Source organism: Atractosteus spatula, chromosome 7 (assembly GCF_055471065.1).
Source record: "Atractosteus spatula isolate fAtrSpa1 chromosome 7, fAtrSpa1.hap1, whole genome shotgun sequence".
NCBI classification, from domain to species: domain Eukaryota; kingdom Metazoa; phylum Chordata; class Actinopteri; order Semionotiformes; family Lepisosteidae; genus Atractosteus; species Atractosteus spatula.
Window position 1 is genome coordinate 59,475,446 of NC_142712.1, and position 15,124 is coordinate 59,490,569.

General features: G+C 42.6%; 1 protein-coding gene across 1 annotated transcript in view; it reads right to left on the reverse strand.

Annotated features, from left to right (window-relative positions):
* Positions 1 to 15,124, reverse strand: part of LOC148831527 (FERM domain-containing protein 5-like) — a 42,767-nt gene that overhangs the window by 8,633 nt on the left and 19,010 nt on the right. The window contains exons 6-15 of the mRNA XM_088920033.1: positions 13,218 to 13,341; positions 9,886 to 9,973; positions 9,435 to 9,523; positions 8,117 to 8,180; positions 7,736 to 7,827; positions 5,019 to 5,093; positions 4,220 to 4,288; positions 3,380 to 3,486; positions 2,477 to 2,535; positions 1,374 to 1,740 (exon numbers count right to left, since the gene is read on the reverse strand). Coding sequence (XP_088776159.1) covers positions 1,374 to 1,740; positions 2,477 to 2,535; positions 3,380 to 3,486; positions 4,220 to 4,288; positions 5,019 to 5,093; positions 7,736 to 7,827; positions 8,117 to 8,180; positions 9,435 to 9,523; positions 9,886 to 9,973; positions 13,218 to 13,341 — 1,134 coding nt within the window. The remainder of the gene's footprint in view (positions 1 to 1,373; positions 1,741 to 2,476; positions 2,536 to 3,379; positions 3,487 to 4,219; positions 4,289 to 5,018; positions 5,094 to 7,735; positions 7,828 to 8,116; positions 8,181 to 9,434; positions 9,524 to 9,885; positions 9,974 to 13,217; positions 13,342 to 15,124) is intronic.

Genomic DNA, 15,124 nt, shown 5'->3' on the forward strand with positions numbered 1-15,124 from the left:
AGAGCTGGCTGCATCACGCCTTTGAATTATACTGCCCAGGCTACAGCAAGCTTCTAGATGTCAGCAGCATTGGTCCGGTCTATAAAAAGATGACTGTGGAATTCATGAGCTGATGTGATTTTTTTTCGGGTGGTAATATTTTTACTCTTTCTTCTCACAGAGTACAAACCCTGTTTATTTATTTCCAAGTAGAATCTGAATGCCTGGTAAAATAAATAGGAGAAGGGGGTTACTAATACACAGATGTTCTAATTGTGGCAAATAACAGTCAGCACAGGAGATGTGTTAGACAAAGGAGCATTCTTAACTCCTACTGACATAAATTGAGGCCTATATTTTAAGCATGAATATTTGTTTTGAGAGAAATTCAACAGAAAAGGCACTGCAGCAATAAAAAAGAAGAGTTGTTGCTGAGTTATTAAATTCTCTGAACAGTGAGAATGCATAAATCATGGGTTTCCTTTGACCGGGAAGATAGGATTTAGATTCAAACTCTTGAAGACATGGCATCTTCTAATGCTTTGAGTTATTTATTTATTTAGGGGGGATTCATGATTAAATAAATCTCTATAAAAGGCACACTCAGTAAGGCAGGAATGAATTTAGCTCTGAGAAGGCAGACCCTGACTCAGGGAATTTTAGAAAGCACTCGGCACAAACTTATGAAGAGGTACTATATATCTACAGTATAAGTGAATGGATAGAGCTGTGTGTGTGTGTGTGGAGGGACACATTCAGCTCATCACTAATTCTTGAATAGCCCATAATAATACTCGCCTGACAGCACACTGCAGTTATCTGGAGTGAAATCCAAGTGTTATGTTATGGGTTTGTTAATCACTAGAGTCACTACAGGCTAGAAGACATATAACTTCAGAAAAAAATGCTACTGTTAAAAATTGACAAACAGCACAATCATTCCTCATAAAGTCCTTTTTGCCATCAGTCAGTATTTCTGGGTACTAAGCAACTTGTTTATGTTACTGTTTTCTGAAGCCCTGTGAGGTCAGCAAATTCCAAGGATCCAAGACAAAAACTGCAGCCCAACAGGCCCTGAATTACTAGATATCCCAAACAGTACAAATCCCACCAGAAAATGCTGACTTACACAGGCTTTCAAACCCCAGAACCATGAACCAAGCTAGCATGTGGGATGTCAGAAGTGGCATAAAGAAAAAAGTGCCAGGTGAGCCAAAAAACACATCAAACCCTTAACCACAGACTTCTGCGAGTAAAGAACGACCTGCACGAGCCCTTTGCTTTTAATGCGACGAAGGAGTATCTACCACACAAGAGCAGCACAAGTGCTCCAGCACAATAAAACAATGTCATTCCAAAATGTGTCAGTGCCGTGATGTCAGTCAGCACGTTACCTGCAGAGGTGCTGCCGTAGGTATCAGCATAGAGGCCAGGAGAGATGATGGGCAATCTTTCAGCAGAGCTGCCAGGCTGCAAGTAGGTCTGAGGGAAGCCCAGCAGAGAGGACGCCTGGGGCTGGTCGGACGGGCCGTAACCGGTCAGCGCTGGGAAAAGCGGCAGTGCCCCCAGGGCATTCCCAAAGATTCGGGGCCCCAGACTTAGCACGCGTACCCTCACATCCCGATAGCAGTGGTTGATCATCCTCAGGTGAACATTCACCTTCGTTTTGATCTTGATCAAGCACTTCACCATGGTGGTCCCCCTGGAGCGTTCAGCCCTCTCGATCGCTGCCTCTCTGTCCCTCTCTTGCACGCACACAGCCTAAGCCGTCCCGCACAGCAGAGCAGGAACGCGTCCTGTCGCTTACCCAGAAACCTTTCCCCAGCCTCACAGCAGTGACATAAATGGTGAGGAAGGACGCATGACTTCAGTCCTGACAGGGTCGGCTATTTTCAGAAGCAATATTAATACCCAGGCCGACACAAGGACAGCTGGGGCATTTGTCAACATGGGCTGCAGTATTTTAATAAATTAAACAGCAGGTTGAACTGCAAAAATCTCACACCCAGATTCTGAGCATACAGCATTCACTCTTTGAACTCAACCGTCCTGTTACCCTCACAAAAGGCTTTAGCTTGAATCGAGAAACCAATCCTGGCAGATGCATGACAATTAGAAAAGTAAAACTAGCCTGCTTTTCTTTAACTGACAGGCTCAGAATCATATCCCCATGCTCTCAACAAAATAATATTTTTCCTATTTAATTGTTTCTATAGAAGAAAACAGTAATCCTCTGCATTGCTGTAGCTAAAGTGTTTAATTTTTAGCAATAATATAAGAGGCAAAAATCCTCAAGGTGTGATGTCAACCTACACACAATAGCAAAGAGCTGACTCCTGATGGGCACTTGGCACTCTAATTGCTTCTTTTTGCCCCTGCAGGCTTGAGCGCCACTTAGTACAAAGAACAGAATGAGCCTGGAGCTCCACTCTGCTCTGAGTGACAGAGACGCCTGGGAACAGGCTCTGCAGTCCAAGGACCCAATCCAGAAACACACCTCCTCCCACACCAGAGTCAGGTTACCAGCCTCTAGCAGGAGAGATCCTGATGAGCGTCCTAATGACAGAGCCCAGTTCTTTCTGTTCACGGGTAGTGAATAAGAGGATTACTGTAGGGCCTCAACCCTTAAGGAAGACTATTTCAAATAACAAGAGTGCTTAAAAGAAATCCTTAAGTGCACTGCCCGTTGGCATTAGGCAAGGGAGGTGGCTGGCTGCAGAAAAAAGCAACAGCAAAGATGGATATTAATATGACCAGTCGACCTGCTTCCTACAGCCTGAGAACAACTTCCACAGTCTGCAGGTTGGAAAATGTAAGAGTCAATTCTCCATCTGTGGCCAAAAGGACCATGCGATAGGGCATAACACAGGCTGGGCATTGCTAAGGTTAGGGGTTAGATGGGGGCTGCCAGAGAGATTGTGTATTTACCACACACAATGCCCCGTTGACTCAGGCAGGGCTGCTTGTACAACGGAACTGTGTGTCTGACTTTCATCCAACACAATAACTACTTTTTGTTCACCAGGAATACAATTCAGAAGGAAAACGGAAGATGCCCTGATGACAGATATGCTAGAGCTCAAAACATGAGATAGAGGAAAACAGGGCAAGAGCCCTTGCCTTCTGTAATCCATTTAATAGCACAAGATAGGTTACATTTGGCCCATCTGGTGTTGAGTAGCTTATCGATCTCAGGATCCCATCCAGCTGTGCCATGAAGGAAGCTCGTTTGTCGGCTTTAACCACATGGCTGGCTATCTTTTTCCACACTATCCAGGACCCTTGGGGTAAAGAATACGTACCCAACTCGCTGCTTTGTCACTGCTTACGCGCAGGGCTGGTGGCGACGCTGTGCGATGTAATAAAGTGAGAGGGACTAAGCGAAGGAGTGGGACCTTACCTTCCATGATGGAGATGTGGACTGCTCTCCGACGCGTGCGCGGCACACTGCTCAGGCGCGGGCCATGCGTTATGGACGGGCAACTCCTGCTGGGCACCAGGCCAGCCCTGTGAGGACAGAAACCCCAGAGTTATGTAGGAGAGGGATTCTGAACTTCCTGCAGGCCTCTCTTCTGGATGGTGTTGGAAGTAGGGCTTAGAGGCTGATCTTTTTCAAAGCGATGCATGCTGGCTTCGCTCACTGTAAAATCAACAATACCCTGACCTGAGTGTGTGCAATTAGACCAGAAAGTTAGGAAACACTTCACGTAGAAATGTAGGTATCTAGCAATGTAGTTGGAATTGTTCAATAAAGCTTCTAGAGAAGGTTCTTGCCTCAATAGTCTTTATAGGTTCTTAGATTATTCTTCTTAGGTTCTTCTCAGTTCTTACCTTTATAGGTCATTGAGAAAAACACGAAGCCAAACAACAAAAGCACTAAAATAAGATCTACAACTTCCTCTGTTCTATAAGGCTTTGCATTTGCTTATATTATCCTGTAGTGGTTCTACTGCTGACCATCATTAACATTGTCTGTGTACCTCCCCATCAGTCTTGTAATGTGGGAAGATAAAATAATTGATTTGACTGAATGTCATGCAGCACGACTGATATAATGTGCTTTTTTAAATCTGACTGTGCCTTTTCTCCTCGGTGCTTTGAAAACTACTGACTTCAGTTTCAAGGGCACAAACACATTATCAAAGACCTTGCAGTGTTCAGTAAATCAAGTAAACTTCTAGTTCACATGTGTAGTTATTGCTCAGTTGAAAAAAAGCTGATAAAACTCCACTCTTCTTACCTGTGTATTTCAGGAGGTTCTCGTTTGATTTTTGCACTTTGCTCCATCACTTCTTTTGCTACTCTACCGCTAAAATAAAGGGCAAAGAAAAAAAAACTCAGACTACAAAACCTGCACTGCAATGTACTTGTCTGAAGGTCTGGTGAAGTGCAAGACAAGTGTTTCCTTCAACATAGGACATTTTGAACTCGCTGCACTAGTGTCGGCCTGGAACATTTTGATTTCATTAACCTCCTGAACTCATTACCTCCAAATTCAATCACATCCCTTCAGAAAACAAAATGCAACCTAAACAGCAAATAGAGTGTGTGCAGAGCAATGGAAACTTCAGTCTTCCCCTTCAGATTTGCATATCTGATCCATCAGGGAAGAGACAAGAGTAGAAGAGGAAGGGAAGAGAATGTTTTAAACTTCCCACATTTTAGTTTCATTCTGCCTTGTAATGCTTTGACTCAATTCCAGCCACTTATGCAAAGGCTCAGCTCCTCTCCTATTGTTGGTTTATTGAATCTGGCAAAAAACAGCCTTTGGTGAATTGTTTGTGCACGCTATAAAATTATGTGCAATCTTACTTCAACTGCACTAGGCCCTCGGTTGATGGTGCCAGCCCACAATCTGAAGAACAGTACTGAGACCAAACAGTTTTATATACCCTAAATTGTAAAGGTCCGTCGACCACCTTCAGTTCATACTGTGTTTTCTCAGAATTGACTATTTTCACAAGGTGACTACTTTCTTTCCATTTGAAGTTCTCCTTTAACCGTAAAATATTTTCACTCTACTTACTGTCGTTATTTACCTGAATCGGAACCGGCTCCCTTTAAAGAACAGGTTACTGCTGGACACAGTGCGTACCTGGCTTGACTTCTCTAACCTACAGCAAGCAGAACAACAAGGGGACAGAGTTAGAAAAATGTGGTAGGTGATGGTCATACTGGCCAAAGTTAATCTCCAATAGAGACTGATGTGAATAGTGTGCCGATACAAAAAAATGGAATCTCAGCCACATTCAAGGTGCTCAATCTGCAAAGCTTCCAATTGCGTGAAAGAAAAAAAAAGTTTCACCACATATAAACACCACATACAAGTTTTTTCTTTCTACTCTTGAATCATTGTTTGTAGCTAAATCATTATTGTATGATGTATCTAAACCATCATCCTAGAAAAATGAATAAAACATTTTACACACCCAATAAAACAATACATGCACACTTTGCAGAAAACGAATCTTTGAGAACCTAATAACATCAGAATATTCAACATAGATCCAGTGAAACCTTTGGGGACTTCTGGGTCCCACTGCCTGTAAATACTGCTGCACATCAAAGAAAACACTTCTTGAGTTATTTTTCTAACAAAGAAAACATTCCTAGAATATGAGCTCCATTTTTATTAAAAAGACCATAAAGAGTTAAAGCAGGAAAGAGAGGAACAGACTTGTCTTAGTTGTACAGGGTACCAAACTTCTTTTTTTGTTATGGTTTTATCTAGTACATACAGTATTACTCACAGGCTTCCACTACAGGAAGAAAAGCTTTTACTATATAGTTCTTTTCATAAAAGGGAAGCTAAACTTGTTTAGCACACTTGAGGGAACATTCACATTTAAGTGTAGAATTTCATGCTGGAGACAGGGCTATATTGTCGAGCAGACGGGAGGTCATGTTTAATTTACAGACAGGGTGAGCTTGTTTCCTTACAAGCCATCGAGCCAACATGATCCTTTAGCTTTTCATTCTGTTTCCCCACTTTTTTATTTGTGCATCAAAATCCACAGGGGGCTTTTTATTATTAATCTTTTATATACCTTTAAAATGTCTTTTTATACATTCAGTCCTAATGTGATCGTGTTTTCTAAGCCTTATCTGACTGATCTAGCAGCTTGCATCTGAACACTACTGATTTAATACAATCCTCCATAAGTGGTCACCTCTGCTGCCTGGCTTCCCGAAGTTTAAATTAATGGCTTTCCGTCCTGACGCAACTTTCTTTTATCGATGCATGTACTGATTTCAACACACAGCTGTACAACGCCAGCTGGCTTTTTTTTTTTAAAGTTATACTGCAGTGTACGTTTCTGCAGATGAAATGCATTTGATCAAGACCATCTGGAAATGAAGTCACTTCTCAGATTGTGTCACAATATTGTACCATTCTGGATAAGATACCTGTACTAACTCACTGACTGAAGTGGAGTGCTCGTCACATAACAATCATAAGAAGAAATAGCACCATCACTAGATTTAATTCCTTAAATTTAATGAATTTAAAAGTTTAAATTTTGCTTAAGCTTCCTATTGGAATATGCAAAGGCACGAAAGAATGAAAAAAGTCTGAATTCCGAAGGGACCTTGGGGTAATGAGGCCTCCCCAGCCGCAAACAATTCATTAGTCACAAAGACACAGTCCTCCCTCTCCTGTCCCGGGGAGGTAAATATTTCCCGTGTGTCACTGACAGTGCGCATCCGAGCTTGAGGACCGCGGAGAGCTGCCAAGGCAGCGAGGCTCAGCTTGTTATCCAGAGGCGGGCTGCTCCTGTAATGCGCTTGCATTGCAGTGCCCATGCAGTCTCCGTGGGCACCTTTGACACAAATGAGGAGGTATGGACCTTCTGTGGAACATCTGCGACTGGGGCAGGCTTTATTCTCATTTCACTTATCGGCTTACGCCGTTTATCACCGTATCCCTGCATTCCCATAACCTCCCCGTGTTTATTTAGTGCACCTCTGGGGCCTCATTCTTTGATCCGGAGGAAACAGCAACAGAGCTTGTTATTGCCAGCCGGCCAAGTGCAAAGTGACCAAGGCGCACAACCCTCGCCCTGAAGCCACAGCCTCTTGGGTATTGAAAATCTCTCAGCTCAGGCAGGAGGGTCCAGGCGAAGAGGAGGATGGAAATTGATCCTTTATAAAGAGGCATGACTACATGCTAGTGTAATACAACTTAACAACAGTATCTGAACTATTTTGAAATATCCAATATCCAAGGAGGGACATTACCTCTGAAAATTTATTCTGCCCTTTTTCCCTCCATTAGAGAGTTCAGGGTGCCTATCCTAAACTAAAGAGCCAGTTGGGGTTTTTTTTTAAAAAAGATCCACCAAGTCTTAAATCTCTGGGAAATGTTACATCTAATGTTTTGTACTCACTTATTTACAAAGCAAATGACTGTATGCAAAAAAGTTAGATTCAAATACAATAAATTGCAATGGTAAGGCAAATGAAAAAAAAAAATCACTTGGCATTTTAATTTTAATAAAAGCTCAGAATCGGGGTGCCAAATACGGTTCCCTCAAAGGGTAAAGTGTATATTGGTCTAGGTTCCAAGTGTAGTTTCACATTTATCTTAATAGACCTAATTACTATGTGATTATTTTCATTCAAAAACTAGTGGCTAGAAAAGTTGTTCTGGATGCAAGAGTCCCATCTTTCAGTAGAATCAAATAATTAACCTAATTAAGTAACTGAGCTCTTGGATAAGACGAAAAGAAAAATAGGAGACACAGTGACCACTCACTTGTAGAAGGCCTGGTTTTCTACTCCACACTTCCAGAGATGTTTGCAGGCTTCAGGCGTAGGTGCAAAGTATGTCAAAATGATCTTTTTATCCTGCAAACACAAAATAAATAAGTAACAACAGCAATTATCACGATCAACAGTCTCTCTGAGAAAATACATAATACTGATCAGATGCCTCCACTGACAGTCTGCTTCTACCAATAAATGCTTTTACTGTCGGTGTGCTCAATCCTACTGACAAGGTAATGAAAAACATCATCAGTAGCTGTGCTGCATTTCTAAATATTACAATATGTTGAATACTGTTTTTCTCTATGTATATATCTTCTAAAAGAAAGCTTTAATAAATATGAATCTTTTTAATAATGCAAGCTCTTACCTCCTTCTGATTTGCATATATATGGAATGTCTTTCCTTCAAACTTCAGCTTTGTCACCTCATTCCTACACAGAACAAGGAGAGGAAAATTACTTCTCAGCTGCTGCAGCCAATGCAGACAGAGTGCCCAACAGCAGCAACGGAGCAACTCTTTATTCCATCTTACAGTACATCTTTAAAAATTTACCATCGCCCGCTGACACGTCAAAGAAACTCAAATGTTACTCAATATACCGTTAAGAAATACATATGATTCTGAAAATGAGACGTCTGGATTTGGCTATAGGCACAGTGGAAAAAAAAAACAAATCCGTTGTGGGCACTTTGTGCAGTATTGCTACAGAACGAGAAAAGTGCTGATAAAAATAGGAGAGAGAGATGTACTGTAGTACTGTGGAGCAGTTTTTAGAAACAACAGAAGCCTTTTTGCTATTTTGCTTCCATAAATGTTACATGGTTTGCACAATGGTATAAACACAGACAGAGGCTGAATATAAGGTAGGACAAGATTCCTAGGACTCATGATTGAAGAAACAGATTGGTATTGAATCTCATGGGGATTCCAGAATGACTGCACACAGGGTGCCGAGCTGGGCAACAAAGACCAAAAAAAAAGATGCCGAAATCAAAACCCACCCCTAACAATTACACAGATATGCCCGATTCACTTTGTTTAAACTGAGGGATCTGAACGAACAGGAACAAACATCCAGCCTGGGCAAACTGCAGACTGAAGCCAGCCTGTCCTCCTGGCCTCTGGATCCACACACAAAGGCAGGGCCCTGCCTGGGGTAGCCATCACAGACACTCTACCACACTCCTACACCACAGGGACTGTCAGCACTCCAGAAGGCACCCTGTACCACACTGCCTTGGAGCTCCTTCACCTCTGCTGCCCAGCCTTGTCTTTACTGACATAGCCCAAGTTTCAACTGTGGTGGTTTCTAAATGAACAGCACAGAAAACTATTCCACCTTCACATGTTGGTCCAGGAAGTATACGCACAGTATTATACTGCTTTTGTCTGGCACAAACCTAACTCTCCATGTGTTAATAATGTCTGTTGTACACAAGCTGAAGCCACCGATTCTTGTATTGGGAGAAACAATGATGTGTCACATACAGACAGTAAGAGTAGCGCAGGGAGGAGGCACCATCATGAGTATAGTGTTTAAATCTGAATTGTTTTCCCATTCTGTAACCAGAGGTTTTTGCTGGTTTCCGATGCTCCTGTGACTGGATGGGCGTCGCCATGCTGTTGCTGGGCTTTAAGAAGAGCAGACACTGAGGGACGTTCAGCAAGGCAGGGCTCCACTCACCACTTGAGAAAATGGATCCTCTTGTTTCCCTGAAGCACCACGAAGCCGAACGGGGTGAAGGCAAGGAAGGCAGGATTTCCTGACACATCCTGATGAAGACGTGGAGAAACAGGCACTGTTCAATTATCGTTTTGTCACATTCTTTTATTTCTAAATGAGTAGCAATGGCCATATTTAAAAAGAAGACTAGTCTACTTCAAAACAACATTGCATGGAAACAAAATACATTATAGTTACAGGTTTTATGGGGGAGAGGCCAACAACACTACTTACTAATGCTAATTTAGAAAGATCCTTCCAGAAATGAGCTTCCTGGAAAAATGAGTAGCTATCAGCCAGACGACTGACACAGCCCTATTCTCCTCCTCTAACTTCCTGCCTTTCCTGGGATTCGATCTTCCCAGATCTTTCCTCAGAGTCTTGATCCTACAAAGGATCAACTCCCCTTCACCTTGCAAGGATGAGGATCCACTCCGTACGTCTCCAGCATCTGGGCTTTCTGCAGGAAGTTCAGCTCTGACGTGTCGGGTGACTGTCCGCTGGAAAGCACACAGTTTTTAGGACAGGTCGAACATACCATCCTCACAACAGGGCGATCAGGCGAGCCAGCGGAGGAAACAAACACCCGGTGCTTCCGAACGAGGCCTCCCATTCTTTTCCATCACTTCCCCACTTCCCTTGTGAATTGCTTGACTACAACCCCTCATTCTCTGGATCTGTTCTGTTCATTTTTCTGCCTACGTTGTGTTTGCCTTTGCATTATTTTACTTTGTACTGTAAACGGAGAAGAAGTGAGGATCAGTGGATGTGCCCTGAGTTAATGGGCTAGCCTGATCCATCTTAGGTATGGTGAATCCAGACAGGTGGTCAATGGGTTTACTGAACTTGACTATAAACACCTGTCTTACCCCAGAAGATACCACTGTGTTTAGGAGTCAATAGTTAAATCAATCAAAACCAACTGACACTAACTGTGATAGGTAATAGACAGGATCAACAATGCTGCACAATGATCCTTGTTATAGATTTGTCTATTATAATGCTTTTTTTTAGACTAAAAATTGAATTCTTTATTTCTTTCTTTCACCATATAACATGTTTGAAACAAAGATGTTGAACAAAGAACAAAGAAAGAAATATAGAATTTCTTTCTATAAATTCTGATGCCTGTGAAAACTCAATTTAGTTTTACTTCACTTCCTCAGATGTTCCTGGAATTATCAGCTTGTTTGCTTGTCGGTGTTGCAGTTGATCTTTCCAAGTGGAAAGCCAGAAGGTCAAGAATAAGGGAAACCACCCCTGTTGACAATCACACAGCACCTTCTGCAGTCACCCCAATCCTGCCACAAGAGGGCAACAGAGAGCAATGCTCCTTTGGACAATGAAAATCAGACGACTTCGCTGAAGAAATGGATACAGCATTACTCTAGAGATGTGTGAGCTGCTTTAAGGAAAACAGCTGCATTCTGATTTTGAGTGAAGGTTTTAGCAATGTGTCAGGGGCTGTTGTAAGACACTGATTCTATCAGTTTCACCCCAAGTCTCTATCTGCATAAAGAACTATATCATATTTCCAGAATGGCTGTCATTGTCCTGTGAGTGATGTCATATTATGCAAATAAGCCTGTCCTATTTGTAAAACATTCAAAGGAGTTGGTGAGAGAGAGATACTTCTTAGAAATCTCGCTCAAATGCCATGTGTTTCCATTTCTGTGCACTCAGATACAATGCTTTGAAACAAACCAAACCACTTTTTTCCTTCTGTTTTCATAAAGGAACTGGTCCTGGTGACTCCGTGAGCCTACATCTGGACACAGTCATTCTTATCATGAGGAAACAAGTACCAGCACAGTGGCTCAGTGCTCTTTGCACAGAGTTTACTTGTGTTTGCATGTGATTCCTCTGGTGCTCCAGTTTCCTCCCACAGTTCAAAAACACACTGGCAGGTTAATTAGCTTCTGGGAAAATGAGCCCTGGAGTGAGTGTGTGTTCGTGTTTATGTCTGTGTGTGCCTTGCTATAGATGGGTGTCCCATCCAGGGTGTACCCTGCCTTGATCCTATTCCTTCCAGGATAGGCTCAGGCTCCTCCACACCTCTGAGTTGGATAAAGCTGTTAGAAAATGAACAGATGGGATATAAGCCCTGAGCCAGAGGTTTGTGTCAACATTATATGGAGAGAGTAGAAGTGTATTCTGTGGTTTCAGTTGGTATTTAACAAGGAGGTAGAAGATGGAGTCTGTTCAGGTTGATGCGTTGGTACACTGTTCTGCTCTTTTCAATGATTCAATGAATTTGACAATGATACAAGTACTCAATTTTTTTCCTTAATTTTCATATGGTAGATTTTGTTGCTTTCTGGTTACTATAAAAGGAGAAGGTCTTCCCCTCGACTTTATAACAGAGACAGACACTGTGCTACTTGATCACAAGGACACACAGCACATCAGGGGAAGCCTACACCTACTGAACCTCAGCACTCACAAATCTTCCACACATTAGTTATTTAGGGATATTCCATTTTATATTGTGCAGGCATTACATTTACAGTATATGGTACAGTATATACAGACAAATATATGTAGGAATTAAATGAGAAATATGTAGATATTCCTTATTCAATTCCTTCAATAATAGGGTGGCTTTGGACCGTATTATAATTTCTAAACAGACAACCCTTGCTAATGGAATTGTCCTATTTGTCTGCAAAAACACCGCAATACTGGCAGGGTGGTGCATGATGAAGTTATGCTTATGCAATAAAGAAAACAGAAATGACACAGAAAAAGGCTGATGAAGCACAGTGACTCTATCCAGCTGAACGATTTTACAAAGTTTTAAAATCCACTGTAACACTGAACACGCTAATAAAAACCTCAAGCACCTACTGTACCTTGAACACTGCAAGAACAGTTGGAAAGCTGTAGATTTTGAAGCTTGTATCCTACTGCAAGTAGCTGGCATTTAGATAATGGATTGTGAAGTCTCTCTAATAAATGTTTCTGTGAACACCACAGCTCCAGAAAAGCCACAGGCTTGTGGCATCAGTCCTGCCCTGGCACTGCCATCAATCATGTCATGAACCGAGTCCGGACCCGGTTTGGGACAACATGATTCATGCTCCTGCCTGCCCTTATCAATACCAACGCGTGTTAGAAATCTAACACTCGGAGAAAAAACTGTCAGCGCTTGCAGTAACCACTTTAAGCCACATTACATCTGCAGTGTAAGATCACACTTTTCCCAGGACACTTTCTATTCTTTCTGCACATTTACTCAGGTTTTCTAATATTCTAAGTTACACCATGTTCTCCTAGGCTATACAATGGTAATACCATACTTTTCCAGAATGAAGGGCTTAAGTGAAGGGATTTAGAGTAAGAGAATCAAGAGAAGCCCCCCCGGATCCCTTCTTGGGTCAATGACTCCACACAGGGAGCTTAGCTTTAGTTCCGGTTCTCTAACTGTAAAAAACACCAGAGAAGAAGACTAACCATTGAAGGTACAGTATACATTTACAGGGGGCATTACTGAAATCTCATGAAACTGACTTGGACATTGCAAAGCTCTGTAGGTCTGTGGAAAGGCTGTCTCTAGAAGACAATGCATTTGGGAGCATTTTTCAATTCAGCATGTGTTCGTTTTAAAAATCAGTGGGGATCACACTGAAGCCGGGGACATACAGCATTTTATGCACCACTATACACCCAAGTCAGCCAGCTCCCTGCTAGTATTACTGATATCGTGATGTTGACAGCCATGATGGACAGAAAGGTATGCCTCACCTCAGCTCAGTCTTATGAATCTCTGCAATCCTGCGCTCCAGCTTCTCTGAGTGTTTGGGGAAGAACTGGAACTTGGAGCTGTAGCCTTCAGGGTGCTTGCCAGGGTCGTAGTCCCCAATTTCAGCTAGAAAAGAAAAATATGCCCCATTTAAACCTGCAAATGAGAGGCATGTGTTTCAAAGACCTGATGCACTGGTACATGAGAAGACCAGAACGTATCTGCTAGAAGGATCTAGGTGGATGCCCAATAAGTACATTTATCATTTATGTACTGTATGACCTGCAGCAGCACAGGGCCTCTCACAGATACCTAGGGCACAAAGTGGGACTTCACCCTGGATGGGATTCCTGTCACGATCGCTAACCCCTCCTCTTAAGGGCGCTCCAGCCCTTCCTTGTTTTCTCCCATTGTCTGCACCTGTTCCCTATTCCCGCTCCCCCTTAAAAGCCAGACGCAGACTTCACTCCAGGTTCCTCATTGATTTCCGCTTCATGAGAGCCCGGGGGTCCTGCTGCGTCTGGCTCCGTTATGGTTTTAACCTTCTGTTCCTGATTCCCTGCCCCGCCGGTCCTGACCCGGCTCATGCTTTTAACCCTTGGATGGATCTCCTGGCTTTGGACTCTACTCTTCCGTTTGGATTCCCCGTTCGGACTTTGGCTTTGTTTGTTCGCCCGGACTCACTTCCCTAGGACACCTGCTCACCTCGGACACGCCCCCCTGTATCCAGACCCTTTCCTGCATGACTTTCTCCCTAGTGTATCTTCACAATTCCGGATCGCGTCGTCTGCAGAGGGCCCGGAAAGAACTGCTGCGTGACAATTCCAGGTCATAACAGACCATATACTAGGGGACAAGTTTAGGTACACCAGTTAACTTAGCCAACACCACATTGGATCACCTGGAAACAAACCAGCAAACATGGGCAGAATATGCAACTGTATACTGAATGCATTCTGGTATGGAAATGAATTCAGGACCCAACAACTAGGAGACACAAGGCTTACTGCAGTATGACTGTGCCAGTCCCCTTTAGCATTATTAACAGAACTACAACCCAGAGTAAATCCATGTTAGTTTGTAGAGATGCAGGCTCAGCTGAAATGAGGCTACTGTCCCAGTTTATGAGACATCATACAGTAGTTTTTTACAAAATACAACAAAACCTTGCTACTGGACCATCATACAGGAATCTTGGCACAAACAAAATCAATTCAAATCAATAAAAAGTAATTTACAAATGACTGTAGACTCTTAACACACAAGGGGCAGCAGATCTGTTCTAAAATGGACACATAAGATGACTTTTCTTTGTCCTGAAATTAGGGTCATTAAAAGGAAAATTAGGCAATCAAAACCAACCAAAGCAACCAAAATTAGACAATTCAAATAACCTAAAATTTTTCTAGACAAATCTGAAAGGGTTTAACATGTCAATAAAAAATTAGAGTAACTACGTCCAATAGAGAGAAGCACATTTGCCTTTGTTCTAGAGCAGCTCAAGTCCCGCGTGCCTGCAGAAAGCATATAATTGTATAAAAAACGCTTGAAGAGCATAAAAACAGAGTTCTTAAATTCCTACCCGTAATACATAATGAAACAGAACCAAGCCCAGGTGGGGTTTTAAATTTGCAAAGATGTGCAATGGTTAGTCTGGGGTTTACTCGTCACAGCACTTGCAAAGTGAAACTGGCTTTACTTTGCGTATTTGCTGGGGAGGAATGGTCTCACTGCGCTAACATTCTCCAATTAACTGACAACACATCTTTAATTCAATCAGAACAAGGCCACGAGGGGCACAGGAGCCCTCTTGGCAAAACCTGTGAAGGCAGCTGCAGCAGTTTTCCCCACTATAGGAACGTCTTTAAGCACAACATTGCTACAGGTAGGTGCTCGTTCTCTGTGCAGG